We start from the raw sequence: 15,651 nt of genomic DNA, 5'->3' as shown, positions 1-15,651 counted from the left end.
AGGAATTTATATGCTATAGTAAAGTATGTTTGCTAGTCGCCTCCGTCCACGACACCTAATTTGGTAGTTGCGACGTAAAGCCCGCCTGAAATAATAGGCACTACTTTTACTTCACTGGGATTTCCAATGTTCGAGTTGAAAAATTCGACCTGGTAACTGGTACTTTCGATTTATGTGTTCTCAACAAAACCTTATTGTGACGTCTCCTATTTGTACCTTATTCATATATCAAATTTATTTTATGGTTTAATGCACATATTCACTTTTTGGTTTGTACGCACCATGCTGAAATAAAAGCTTCCTTTTTAGGGCTACTATAAAGGAAAAATACACATATACAGAGCAATTTGTAAATTTCACTTTTTCTTTCTCTGAGAAATTTGAAACTTACTATGGTCACAAAATTCAGCATCGAATATCTATCTGCACGAAAGCAGCACTTCCTCTTCTGATGGTTGAGAAGAGGATGTAAAAATCAAATATATTTCCTGCTGAAATGGATCCATGATTAATGTATTCTTCATCTTTTTGTTTCAGGTGAGTACTGATATATTCGTAACGAATTATTCATCTTTCTGTAAGTAAACATTCCATGTTTTTTAAAGAAACCTATATTGCAGCCACTCCACAGAGGGAAACTCTCTCATTTACTCCATCTCTCTTATACACACAATGTTATATATATATATATATATATAACAATTCTTGTTTGGATTCAGGGGACCTCCAATAGAATGATTCCGGTGACAATATGGTATCGCCATATTTAAAACGATTACAATAAATAGTAATGCTTAAAATTAACCACAACACAGTAAATTGCAACTTAATTATAAGCTAATAAATTAATGGAAAATGAAAAAAAATAAAATTAAGACTAACTTTATTAAAGAACGAATGAACGAGAAAAAAGGCATCTTTATTTTCTAAGAAAATGTTATAATCTTAATGGAAGTCTAGAAAAGAGCGTTTACTATAGAGCGAAGAATTTTAGACTCTGCAAGGACTGGATCCTTTGCAGATTTGAGCGTTTGGTTGAACCCCAGAGTTTTGGTGCCACAAGCCCAGACTGGCTTTAGTATACTTACATATATAAGTCTTTTGTTGTCCAGAGTGAGTTTTGATCTGTTGTCGAGTAGTTCTTTTCAGTTGTCGGAAGCATATGTTTAGTTCTGTTCTCTTAAGTCTGAGTATGAGGATTCCATGTAAGTCTTCTGTCAAGGTAAAGCCCAAGGTAGCCGGACTACGTTGACTACTGGTAAAGGAATTAAATTGTAAAGGAGGAAGAGCTAAAAACTTCACTATCTTTTATTTTCAATTTCAATGTGTTTCATGATTTATTTTGTTTCATCTTGTTCTTTTGCTAAAATTTTAGATCATTCTTTTTGGTGACTGATTCATAGTTTCAATAGGATGAAAAAATAATTGCCATTTCAGTCGAGTAAAATTTATTTTGCCGAACTTTCGACCTAGGGACTAGGTCATCTTCAGGGCTAGTTTACAAAGTAATACTATTACATTTCATGTCTTATCTTGTCTGTCTGTGACACTCAGTCCATGAACAGACAAGGCAGAAGACACACCAACCCTGAAATGTAATAGTATTACTTTCTAAACTAGCCCTGAAGATGGACCTAGTCCCTAGGTCGAAAGCTCGGCAAAATAAATTTTACTCGACTGAAATGGCAATTATTTTTTCATCCTATTAAAATTTTAGAGTTTGGTTTTGCTTCTCTAATAATTAAATGTAAAGTTATTACTTTTACTTACAATTCAAGAATTCATCTTATATTATTTACTAGATCTTTTTCATTGTACTTTAACTTCTTTTGATTTATATTTTTTTTCTTTTTCTTTATTTTTTCTAAAGCCAACTCCTTCTGATGAATATAGCTCTTTAAAAAACTCAAAACCAGTCAGAATTGAATTTCAAAGAAGAAAGTCAATGATAATGTCGGTATTATGGATTAAACCATGTATTCCAAATTGTGTAATGGTAGGGAAAATTTTGATGTTAATCCTTAATCCATGGCAAGGTGTGCTAGCTCTAACTTTCTTGCCATTAGCTCTATAGTCGTAGAATACGGTCTGAAAGTACCGTATACCTAGTGAGAAGACATCCGACGCAAATTGATGAAGTGCCTGAAAAAAAAAGAGTTGGTTGTTTACTTAAGGTGGTTAAGAATTTCATAGATATCGAAAATCAGTAAATAAAAGGTAAATAATTGCTTTTTATGTAATGCAAGAGCGGAAAAATATATATATATTATGCTAGGAAAACAGTATGGGGTTGGGAAAGTTTATTCAACTAAATGTTCGGATCAAAGCACATAATGTATGGCGTGGCAAAGCGGAGTAGAGATGCGTTTAGGATGGTGTTAGGGAACCAGGGTGAATATTTCTTTCCACTTGGGGAGACGAGAAGGACAAGACTGGAGCAGGGATTGTCGCTGAATAGCTGGCCCAATATTTTGACAGAGAGCTTTACTTCCTTCTCGTATTTGATTTATTATCTGTTGATATGCTCACTAAGTTTTATATTTTAAAAACAATTTTTTTTTCTCTGCTTGCCTTTGTTTGTCTATTATGAAACTATTCAAGATTAAGTGATTGATTGTGTTAGAAATGAATTTGGTTTCAAACAGAAAGATTTTTAGTTAAATAGTAAACTTCTTATTTACTAATGAATTCATAATTTCTAAACCCTCAGTTTAAAGTTCCTAAAGACTTGGCCTTCCTTTTTTCTTTTTTTTAACTCCAGACCATCAACAAACATCTGAGGTCATTGACGCCTGGAGCCATTCTCAGTACATTGCCGGCTTCCAGACAACCAATCCATCAACGGGAGTGAGCTATAAAGACTCCAGGATGAAAAAATAAAAAAATCTGATTTTAGCAAGCTAGCCTCTAACCCAGACCTTCTGCATTCTGTGAACAGTGTGCCTCACTAGCAAGCCCTGCCCTATTGTCATTAATAACAATTCCAAGAAATATTAGTTAGAATTGACCAGTAAGTTAGCTAATAATGCATCCTCAAAGGCTTCAGTTAGGAACATCTACTTCAGTTCTGTCTGCTTGATTAAATTTAGGAGCCTGAAAAGTGTTTTTTTGAGAAAATTTTGACGTTTTCTTTTAGCTTTTCTTCTCCGAACAGTTGATTTCTCAGATTTAGAAACCATTCACTCTGACCCCAATACCTTCCTTGCCATTTTTTTTTCTTCTTCTCCTTGACTAACCCTTGCGGGACATATATGTTTCAGTCTGCAAAAAAATGAAACTATTTTGGACTAAATTATTATTATTTTTTTTTCCTTTTTTTTTGGAATTGGCTTCCGCCATACAGCCAGCATCGTCTCGGTGCTTATCACTAGAATATCACTCACTCTCCATTCTTACTTATAAATACATTCGCTTCACACATTCATCCCTCTACTATATACAACTATTTACTAAACCTTACAACTAATGGATAGATCAGTACTCTATATTCCTGCCATCCTTATAGCTTAACCGAAATTAAAATCACCGTAATCCTTCTCTAATCATTTCCTTGCATTCATTCTAATCGGCTATAACTTTTAATTACATTCATATTTCATATATACATATAGACTTAAGCACATATATGTTGGTGGAGAATATTATGTCTTCGTAGCGAAATGGTGCATCTAAATACCTGTATATGTCGTCAAACATTCGTTTCCTTTCTACTCACATAACGTGGACATATCATTATTATGTGTTTGAAATCCTCCTCCTCATTGCAATGTACGTATTATTATTACTATTCTTATTTTTGTAATACAAGGAAATTATATTTATGACGTGTTTCAAGATCATTTGTCAGGTTCGAAAAGAGGGCCTATCCTCTATCTAACTTTCTGAAGTTAGGAGATTGTAACCTACTTCTGGTTTCCATTCACCCATCTTGCAACGTTTCTCGTTAACTAGCTTTGCCAATTCTCTACAGAACGTCCAAGCAGTCTTCCAACAGTTTTTAATTAACTTCGTAGGACTTGATTACCTGCAAATGGAGTGGCTGCCCATAAATTTAACTGTCACTAATTATTACTTACCTCTTGAACGTGCTATCACTGCTTGAAAATCTGTTGCTAGCTTTATCTTGGTCCTACCAATGAAATATTTGATTAGCCCCGTTCTTTTTATTTTGGCGATGGCAAAAGACTTTTTTTTAAATCTGTTACTCTGCTTCTGTTACCCCTCTCAAACTCTGGAACTCTTCATTAAAATCTTTTCTAGAGCAGGAAAAGTGTTAAGTGATAAACTTGAAAATGTTTCTCCTGTTCTTCAACAGTCCAATCTAAGAAAACCCTTAACATCCTTCGGTTAATCGAGAATAATGTTTCAGTACAAAAACTATACTAATGAGAAGAAGATAAAAAAACAAGATGTTTGAAACTATTCAACTTCCAAGATAATATCGATATCAAAAGGGCATTATTGCTCCTCGTGAATTCGAGTCACAGACAATGACAACCTATAAATCGATCAGAAAGCATAGACTAAAGACTAAAATCAAAGCATGTTTAAATTTTAGAACAACTCATAAACTTTACACCCTTTAATACTATAGTTTCCTTGAAGAATTTAATTGACGTTCACTTGTTGATCAGAGCACAGAATTCAAAGAGTTTTTGGGGGAATAAATTCATTAGAACTCATTTTGCAAATAAATAATACGTTTTATTTTCATAATACAATTTTTTTTTTAGTTCTGTTATCAGATATCACATTAAGAAGTTCACCTATAAGCATATAAACTCAAGGCGAGCAAATCACAGTTTTATTTAAATATAAAGCTAAATTATAAGTTTTAAGCAATATATTGCAAATATCACAAATTTTAAAGCATAAGAAGTATCTAGCATTTTTTTAACTAAAAGTACAACAACTCTTTTAGTAAATTTTTAATTTTTTTTGTAAATGCAAACAAAATTGATACAAAAAATAAATTCTTAAACTAGAAATGTTATAAAATATTGTTTTTCAAATAACATTACACAATAATTAATAAGTCGAGTTTTCGAGAACTTAATTAATTTAAAACCAATTTACTGTTACGCAAAATTAATAATGATAAAAGCAATTATTTAAAAATTTAAAATAATGCTGAGGCTGAATTTCTTTGGCATTATTACAATCTAAAATTTACTAATATAAAAAATTTAAAATCTAAAAATTAAAATTACCTAACATCGAAAGACAAACATCACAAGTTATTTCTAAAAATCTCTTATACGATCTGGTCTTTTCAAAAATCAAATATTCCTCAAAAACTTTTATAGTTTAAGTACAAATTTTAATATATGAAAACAGACTAGATCTTTAAATACTGTTAATGGCATTACTAATTTCTGGGAGTAGAAGGAATTATTTATCATTTATTGTTTGAATTCTTGAACGACCAATACTGTTATAAGAGAGCACCAATTTAAACAGCAACATTATAAAACCCCAACATCTTGTGTTAATTTTCATATCACGAAAAATAACCTTTTTTTTTTTTTTAATTTCAAACCTCTAATCTCATTCTTTAATGTTTTCAACAAATAATGGCCTCACTAAAAGGAATGAGTATGCCTACATAGCTCTTTAAAATATTTTGAAATAAACTTCTTTTTTTTAGAGGAACATCTAGTTTCCGTTTGTAGACATAACTCAAGATTATTTATAAATATATCATGAACAAACAGTTGTCTACAGGAAATCATGTGCAACACATTTACATCTTTTCACACGATAAACACGTCTGGTCTTATGCGGTGGATTTCCACCAGGGCAGGATAAATTAACAGTAATCCAATTGGCCAACGATGGTCGACATGCTGCACATGATCTAAAATCTACTTCTGATCTACGGCGGCGCCCACTACGTCCAGGAATATAGAAGGAGTTGCATTGCCCATAACAGAAACGGTTTACAACAGTGTTTGGTATACAACCAGCATCTCTGATCTTATGTACTAGTGGTTCAGCTTTGCACCTGTAATTAAAAAAAATAAGAGAATCAAAGGGCAATTTGAAGATTATTATTTGTCACTGAGAAAGTTTAATCCCCTAACTTTCCGCCAGAGTAAAACAATCTCTAAATTGAAAATAGAAATAGAGAATTAAATTCAAAAGGATTCAATTAGATGCCCGTGAAAGCCACGCTAAAACTTCATTAGCCTCTTGACTGTAGCCAACTTACCGAATTCAACCTTATGAATGAAGCTATGAACTCTCACAATGCTTTGAAATATGTCAACCTAAAGCCCAGTTTACAAGCTAACATCAACCTTGGCAACAATGAAAGTGGTTTAGATATCTAATTTGGCCACCTAACCATCTTCTTAATTTCCCAGAATTCTCAAAGAAAGTTTGAAAAAGCTTTGTAGAAGAAAACAGCATTTTTTTGGTCTCTGTTTCTATGATTTTGAAGAAGAAATAATAGTAAATAGTAATATCAACACCTCATCTACCAATGGCTAAATCAAGCAGATAAAAACGACATTTCAGAATGGGAATCCCTACTCGCTCTCCTGAATGCAGAGAATAGTATTAATAATCATCCTAGAAAACGGGCTATTCACAATCAGTAGATTAACTATCATAAATTAGATCGTCCATTTTTCTGAAATCATCTGTAGAACAACTAAGAGTCAGTGACTCTTCATATGGTATCGCGTTTATAGAAACTCTGTAATTTTAGTTTAATAAAATATAAAAATTTGAACATTATTGTCATAAAAAAAATAAAAAAATAGTTGAATCAAAAGGCGAGAAGAAGTAGGTTTAGACAACTATTTGAATTTTATTGTACCCTAGTGGCTAGGTTTCCACAAAAATCAAATTTTAATCAGCCTCCAAAGAAATAGAACCATCAAAAGTTAATTACCAATCTTTCTTCAGATGTTCCCTTCGAGTCACCAATTGGCCACCTTGCTGTGCTTTCAATAATTTTTTATAAACCTCCTGAACACTTTCATCAAGCTCTTTTGGATTAATTGGCTTTGCCTGGTCAATGTGTACATTACTTTCAACTTTATTCATGTCCAATTCATTCAAGACGATATCCTCACAATATGCTGGTTTGATTAAAGCGATTAAAACAAGTATTGCCCCAGTTATTAACATGTGTTCCATTTTTTTTTAGCACTGAACTTATGATTACTTCAAATTATTAGTTGCTTCTAGTACCTTATCACCTGAAAATTTAATTTAATGTAACATGTATATTAATAGTTTAAATTATAAAATATTCTTTAATAAAACAAAAATTCTTTGAGAGTATGCTCTCTATTTTAATTCTATTCTGTCTGGATAAAATGTTATGCTTTAACCATATCTTTCCAAGAGTTAATACATAATAAGAAGTTTTTAATTACTACCAAGAAAACAAATGTTTTAAACCAATCATAAGTGTACCATTTCAATGAGACGAATTAGAATTTTTAATCTTGGTCATAGTTTTTGTGTTTACAGAATGTTTCACAGGGAAAATGAGAGATTACTCTTTAAAGTTCTTTTTTTTTAAGCAATAACCTCAAACCTTGCTGTGTCCTTTCATTAACGTGGTTAAAAATAAATGAAAATAGAAGAAACAACACAAAGAAATAGATTCGGACGCCTTCAAAGAATGATGAAGAATCACAGTGGATTGTTAGTTGTGGATAAAGGAATGAAACCATATTGAGAAGAGGATAATTATATTAGAAGACTAGTGGAAATGAATAAAAATTAATATTACTTATCTCTTCGTTGTTCAGAAAATTCAAAAAAATGTTTACTGAAAAGCTATTGAACTAAATTGTCTACTTTTTTGTACAACTATATGCCAGTTGTCAAACTTTTTATGAAAAATTGATAAATGGAAGTCTAAGAATATAGTAAGAAAAAAACTAGTTTAAATGTTCCGCACTGAATGAGTCAATGTGTACATGTTCAAACAGAAAACAGACGCAAAAAAAAATGTATTCCTAATGTACATCTAATGATTATAATCAACTGGGTCTATCATTCATTGCACACTTTTAAAACAAATAGTAATAGCATCGTTTTTCCACAAAAACTTTGGTCCATTTCTTTCAGCTCCATTTCATTTGAAGGACACAAGGGAGGAAAGAGAAACAAAAGAAACAAAACACCGATCTAATATCCTCCGCTGCAAGCCGGTGTACCTCACCGTCAGTTTTTAATGTGCGAATTTGTTGTTTGGAACTGATCCAAAATTTTCTTATTTTAACTGTCTAGTTAGTAATACTGATCATATGGTGCTAGTTTTACGTATTGCTGTTTATTACAGTAGTAATCGATAGAAACTATGAAAATCATTTATCTCTCTATCTGGGAAATTAAAGATAATGTTCTAACAGTAAAAACAACGGTATCATGTAGGTCAACCATTTGTATGTATATTCTAAATTCCTTCCTAGTATTTTGTAAAAAACATTCTAACTGGTAAAAGCCATTACGATTGCTTTGTTTTGAGAAAGAGTAAAAACAAGAATATACTCTAAAACAAGACAATCTCTTTTGGCAAGAACTTAAATAGATCACTTCTTTTTATAAATTATATCTACTAAATACACATCTGGGAATAATTCTCTTAATAATTTTGATCTGGATATAATTTATTCTCCTTCTTTCCTTTAAAGTAAATAAAGACAATAAAAAAAAAGTATTGGCAAGAATTATTGTGCCTGTAATTATAAAAATCTTCAACAAATCTTGTTGAAAACTTTTTTTAAGACTTTTAAAGATGGCTAATAAAACATTGAGACATCTTCCATATATTTAAAGTTATTCCATTTCTTCATTTTCCTCATTTTTTATTATTTTAGATGTTCGGTTATGTGTGGGTGATCTAAAAAAAAAAATTATGTGTTTAAGCTCATTATCCACCCTGGTCAAAGTAGGCTAATAGATGATTGTAAAAGGCGTGCCTTTGGCAAATCTACTGCTACCTAGAAGTTCTATTTTAATTCCCTAAAGTGTCCATGTTTTGCATGTGGGTATCTGACTACGGTTAATGTCTACATAGAGTTTTGGCTTTTGAGTTCACTAAACCAAATATTATAAGCAAAAAAAAAACATCTCTGCAGACCCTACATTTGTTATAAGAGTATTTTGGGTGTCGGTATAAATGATAAAATATTAGAATTTTCCAATTCCTGGAGTGAAAAATATATGAAGCTCGTGGAATCGTGAACTGAAAAGGAAGTAATGTGCAGGATAAATTAGAAAATGCAGTTGCTTTCAAAAAGCCAAACTCACGGAGAACTAAAAATGATCCGTTGTGGCTTACTGAGGTATATGTTTTGCACCTGAAAATTATTAAGCGCAAAGTTGCATAAGTTATGTTAATGGTGAATTGCGTTTCTTGTCCCAAGTGGGTTTGCTAAACCCATATGATAGTTGCGGGACTCTTTATTCATTTTATGAATGTCAGGGCTAACAGTGTGTTGTCTGTGTTACTTTACTGAGTTAGATTCAAAGACAGCCCAAAGCTCTAAAGAAATTTTGGTTCTCCACATTCTATATTCACGGATTGATAAAACCTTATTGATTTTGTGGTACAATTAAAATGCTGACTTATTGATCAAATTTTCGTTTATTCATTTCTTATGTATTTACACCTTTGCTAAGTATAAAGTTTGTAAAAACTAAAAATAAGTATATTGCAACCGCAAACATTATAAAGTATGACAGATGTTATTTTTTATACACCATATTTTAAAACTTTTTCAAAGTTCTAATTTCAACAAAGCTCGCTAAGTAAAAATATTACTTAAGTTCACTTAGAAGAACTACATTTAAAAAAAAAAAAAAGAAGAGAACTGAGAGTAAAATAAATGTATTTATTTTTTATTATTTGATGTTATGTTGCAAGTATAATGCAGGGTTAAGTGAACTTTTATGGGGTTATTTCCTTAAAAACACATAACTGCAAGTAATATATCTCAGGAATCACATGGTTTTACAATATTTTTAACTTCCATTCGCAATTTATAGTGGCTGTCTGCAGTATGTTTTCCTCTAATAAATATTGCTTAACAATAATAGATAGATATCTATATATTTTTAATGTCTACTCTTTTGTAAAATTAAAAATAATAAGAATAATAATAATAAAATAAGCTCTTATTTCTTTAAATTCAATGGTAACATGTAAAAGTTAATAAAAATGAAAAAGAAATAACTGAGGATGGATTAAGTTACATAAAGATTTATAAAAAAAAAAACTTATTGTCCGGAGCATTTTCTCAACATCTTTCACATAAAATAAATTTCCTTTTATATTTATTGAAGAGTTTAAACATTAACTTTCTTATTATTGGTTATTGCAAACTACCTATTTTTTTAAATGAAACTATTTATTATCTATTTTAAGTGACCATCAAATCAATCGTGACTGTTTATTGCAATAAAATAAAATAAAAATGTTGGGAATGAACGAAAAATACCCAGAAGAGAATAAAATCGAAGAAAACTCAATTTCTCTCAATTCAATTCTTACACATCTAAGCGGAAAATTTCTCAGAGTCCAAATATGAGGTTTATTCAATTTTGCTAATGGATTTATTATTAATTTGGTCTAATTAATGAATCTCAAATTTAACTTTTTAAATTTAATTCTCTTACTCTTTGCAACAGTTATTGTTGATCTATAATGTCCGATTGGCGGAGAGGGTGATTTACTAAAATAGAGAAGATTCAGGTTATGGAAAGTGGGACCCTGACATGGCCAATATTATAGACAATATCCTTTGAGATTGACAATAGTGGAATATTAAAGTGAAGTGAGAAATAGTGGATTATTTAGCAGCAGTTTGATTTTTTGTAAAGAATGGAAACCTATTCTTTGCCAAATATTATGGAGGGACGATTTTAGAATTTGAAAGCAATAAACGTGATTCCTAAAATTGACGCACAAAGGCTCCATTTAAAGACTGTTTATTACCAATATTTTATTTTTGATTAAAGACGCGTCTACAGTTCCTGGCTTTTCCCAATTCTCAGCCTGCCTCCGGGCAGAGTTCTCCTTGCAAGAGAATATCTTAGAACCAGCAGCTGGATTTGAACTTACGATCTTCGCGTGTGAATCCAGTATGCTAACCACTTAGCTTATTCCTTTCCTAATTACCAATATATTAAGCACTCATTCTGCAACCAACACGAAAATTTCTAATAACCGCCTGATTCAGTGATTGCCGGATTAAAAAACCTAAGTAAGAAAAAAATTAGGTTATTTTTGATAGAATAGGAGTTCTACATTAATACCATAATTTTCATCAAGTTTTATTTATCGAAGTTAAACTTTCCAGAATTTTCCTTTTATAGTTTTATGAAGGCCACACACAAACACCGAGATAAACTCTTTCACACACACACACTGTCAATTCAAAAAATAAAAATAACACTTTTTTTTGGTAATAAGGGATTCTAAAAACATATGATTCCGGCAAAGACTCGAAAGACTTCAAACTCTGCATGATCCACTTTCACAATCTCTATTCAAAAGCAGCAATCCACAAGGGTGGACCTTTAAGAACTTTGGCACTGCATAGCTGGCCAATCTGTTACAATTATTGCTTCCTTTAAATGCACCAGCTGCATCTGAAGATTATTCAGCTCAGGGACACTGATTGGAAGGCAAAGTGATTTTGGAGTAGTCAACCTCTATCTTGGGCATCTTTACTTTAAGCATTGCATGTATGTATGTGTAAATGTGGTGGTGTTTGTTCTCGTTGGTCGATTTTATTACCCGAGCATTGCCAAGATCTCCAAAGAAGCGGCTACTCTATGACCCCCATAAAGGGATGAAAATATTAATCATTAATAATTGATGTAAACAACAAACGAAAATATTTTGGTAAAAAGTATGGTTTAAGTAACCATATTTCATAAATACTATTGAATTTGAGACCTATCAATTTCATTAAACCCCTCAACATAATAAATAAAATTAATGAACAGACTTGTGTCAAATAATAAAGCTTTTCTTTTCATCAATAATATAATAATTATTATATTATTAATATTTAATATTATAAAGTAAATCTAGCACAATTAATTGTAATTATAATTTTATTAACTCGTAAAATAATATTAATAAAAAGAGCTTTAAATAAATATATTGGGATTGACAATGCCCACTTACCAACAACTGACACCTGTTGGCTACTTTAAGAAAGTTATCTATTTGTTCGCTAATATTGATTGCAACATGCTTTTTTTTAAAAAAACAAAATACTAACGTTTCCGAAATTAGGACATCAGTTCTTAAAAGAAATATTAAATTCTATAGAAATTTGAATTAAAAAATGGGTTATTCAAAAACCAGCAGTATACTCTTTTATCAAATTTTCAAATTTAAAGTAATATCGGGTAAATTTGTTTTACCACATTCTCTTTATTTAACAAAATTTTAAAAAGAAACAATTGAAAAATAAGTGTAAGTTATTTTAAAGAAATTATTGACAGTAATATTGAAAACTGTACTTTATTGATTCTGGAAAGTTAATTTAACTTCTAATTAAAAATTGATAATAATGTTTTACAAAACTTCAATTTTCCAACAAAATAATTTACGAAAATATAGAATCAGTGACTTACTCACTGCTTGTAGACGGTTCAAGAGAAAAAGTCACACTAGGATACTCCTTGTCTGCTCCTGACTTTTAACAGCCACTACTTTTAAGTTTTACAGACATCAGCGCAACTCTGCGGTGTTACTAACAGTGACACCTTTAGTAAACTTAAATTTTTGGCGCTAAAACGCTAATATGCTTGCAATTTATGGGAATACTAATTATTTTATAATCAATATTTGTTCGCTTTATAGCAGTAAATCTATATTTTTTTTTTAATAATGCCTTATTAGTTGGGTATGTGGTAGGGGCACGATCTGCAGTACTGGATAATATTTTTAATCGGTCACATCATGCATGTATTCATTTCAGACAGGTTTCGAACCATAGTCCATTATCCGAATTTGATTTATCAGTAGATGTAGAGTTTCATTTCTAACTGCGTGCCGAGTCGACAAGTGCAGATTATGAAACTTAATGTGAGGTAATCAAACGCTGATGATGGGTGGAAGAAAAACCGGTTAGAAATAAGGAAACTGCGAACTATGATGGATAAAGTTAACTAGGTTACTCTTTACTGATTTTTAAGAGAAACCTTTTTTTTTTTGCTTCTATTCAGAGAAAGATATTAAAATTTAAAAGAGTTTTACAAACTAGGAACCATTATTATTCCTCAGTCCTTCAAGTCATAGCTAGTTATATCTGCGATATCTTGTTCTAAAAAATTTACTCTCACAGCATTTACAAACATTTCGATCAACTTGCATAAGGTAATTGTTTAGTTCATGAGTACGCTTGGGTTTAGCAAGCTCTCAGGCAAAAATCTAGGCTAAACTTCAGTAAAATGAACTGTACAGAGGATTCGCTTGGCGGATTGTAGTGGCTCTCTCAGTTTGCTCAATTTTTACCCTTTTTTTTGCCGTGTTTGAGTTCATGACACAAAGAGCTAACGAAGATCACATTTTAGAGGCATGTTTCTAATCTGGAATGTCTAATATTACTATTTCCAGTACTAATTTCTATTTGGTGGGAATCTCTTGCAATATTAGGAGCACACTGCTCTATCACTGGACAACGCCGGTTGTAGTTTCAGGAGCCGCCTAGAACCCTTTTAGTTTTTGAGCTAGTTACTAAGGCCAGCATACTCCATTTCAAAGCATGCTACTCGAGGACCACGTACCAAGCCGAGTGTCGAAGTTGATTCAACCTGACCTTATGTCTTCTTTATAAGCATTGTGGGGGACAATTTATTTTTCCTGAATTTTCCTTTTCATCTCTAATCTTCAAGGGGGAGAGAGATACGACCTTTTATTTTGTCTGACTGTCATGCAATCATTATTACGCATTATCAGAATTTTAGGCAACTTAGAGCAGAGCTGAGATACCCAGAATCGAGTGGGGGGGGAAACCCCTCGAAGTTATGGAAAAAGAGATTTCCCTTAATAGATCTACTGTCGGCAGAATTTACTCATTCTGACCGCGATGCCTAGGATGCGTCCTAATAAAATTAAATGATATATAGTCGACTCTCGATAAATCGAAATCCAAGGGACTACAAGAAAAATTCGAATTATCGAGACTTCGAAATATCAAGAAGTTTGAATTATCAAGAAGGGGGAAAAAAATTCGAATTATTAAGAGTTGTTATTATGTATATATGTATGTACATACGTATATTGAGAATACGTATGAGCTTACCTAAGTTTTAGACATATATAGCCTCAAGTGAAAAAGTAAAAATAATGAAAACGACAAAAAAGAACAAAAAAATTACATATGTATTAACATTTCAATAAATAATAACATATTATGTACCTAATTAAAAAAATGAAGAACAGTTTTTTGTTACAATGTGGCTTGACTTAGTCAAGTGACTTAGAATTGTGGAAAGCGTTGATGGTGGAATATTGAAAGTTTTGGCGATATCTTTTTTTTTCGAACCACTTTTCACGGCCACGGTACTGTTTTCTTTGTCGGACACAGTAAGGGAGACGTACTTCCCATCGTGACAACTTAGAGCGGAGCAACATTTCAAACTAAGAAAGAGAATTGGAAAGTTAAACTGGGCTGAAAGGAGGGAAACATTAAGCCAGAAATGAACAATAAGCGGAAAATGAGAAGTAAACATTACTAGGGAAAATTCGAATTATAAAGAGGGGAAGGTGGCCTCGTTCGAATTATAGAGCCTTCTCTCCCCCTGTTGTTAAGAAAAGGATTTCGAATTATCGAGCGTATCTAAATACACTGCATTTTTTCGATTTACCGAAGTTAGCAGCTGTAGAGTTCGAATTATCGAGAGTCGACTGTAAGTGATTTAAAAAAAAAGAAATTGTGTTTTGTTTGGATAGTAAAACATTACTAGATAGTAAATATTAAAAATAGAACGTTCAACAGCAACTAGACATTTAAAAAATTTTGGTTTGCGCTTAATACTATCAATTCATTTAAAAAAATTGTCCTCTTTTAGTTTAAATTTTAACGAGTAAAATCAGTTTCTTCAGATTAAAATAATAAATTTTATTTAAAATATTTACTTTTTTGAGGACAAAATTTGTTTCCAAACCAATGACATCAAAGTTTGAATCAATTGATTGGAAGAATGGTACAGAATGCTTACACAGGGCTTGTTCTAGTGTGAGGGAGACAAATAAAATAGCCTTTTTTGAAATATTGATTCAATTTGTTTTCTACTTTAAGGGATTACTTTCTTGGTAAATTGTCTCGCTACAGTAGAAAAGTCAATTTTTCAAAAAACACTATTTCATTCTTTGAAGTAAAGAGAGAAAAAAAGAAGTACTGCTTTCAGAGATAAACAAAGTTAATTATCTGGTCCCACAAGAAAATAACAAGATATGTAAAGCAATAAAAAACAAAAACAAAAAATAATCAAAAAATTAACTGAATTCTAGAGAAGTATAGATTTGATGTTGTTGACAAAGGGAGTCGTAGGGTTCGGGTCTGTCGGGCGCCTGCCCAGTTCTGTTTGTCAAGTTCGATCTCCTAGACAACATATTAACATAATCTATTGTCTATTGTAGATAGCTTTCCAAATCTAACA

The 15,651-nt window shown here is 31.6% G+C and overlaps 1 protein-coding gene across 2 annotated transcripts; it reads right to left on the bottom strand.

Annotated features, from left to right (window-relative positions):
* Nucleotides 1-4,679: 4,679 nt before the first annotated feature.
* LOC141451607 (gremlin-2-like) lies at nucleotides 4,680-12,697 on the bottom strand. 2 transcript variants are annotated; one of them, XM_074123061.1, is made up of 3 exons: nucleotides 12,619-12,697; nucleotides 6,899-7,208; nucleotides 4,680-6,004 (listed from the first exon to the last, which is right to left on the bottom strand). In XM_074123061.1, the coding sequence occupies exons 2-3, from the start codon at nucleotides 7,144-7,146 to the stop codon at nucleotides 5,719-5,721; spliced, it is 534 nt and encodes a 177-aa protein (XP_073979162.1). In that variant the 5' UTR covers nucleotides 7,147-7,208; nucleotides 12,619-12,697; the 3' UTR covers nucleotides 4,680-5,718. The 2 variants fall into 2 exon arrangements, with proteins under 2 accessions (XP_073979162.1, XP_073979163.1); XM_074123062.1 differs by lacking the exon at nucleotides 12,619-12,697 and adding an exon at nucleotides 12,164-12,284.
* Between the last annotated feature and the right edge of the window lie 2,954 nt (nucleotides 12,698-15,651).

The sequence above is a fragment of the Rhodnius prolixus genome, unplaced genomic scaffold (genome assembly GCF_049639745.1).
Source record: "Rhodnius prolixus isolate KJV_2025 unplaced genomic scaffold, Rpr scaffold_14, whole genome shotgun sequence".
Taxonomy (NCBI): Eukaryota; Metazoa; Arthropoda; class Insecta; order Hemiptera; family Reduviidae; genus Rhodnius; species Rhodnius prolixus.
This window is presented reverse-complemented; position numbering and strand designations above follow the sequence as displayed.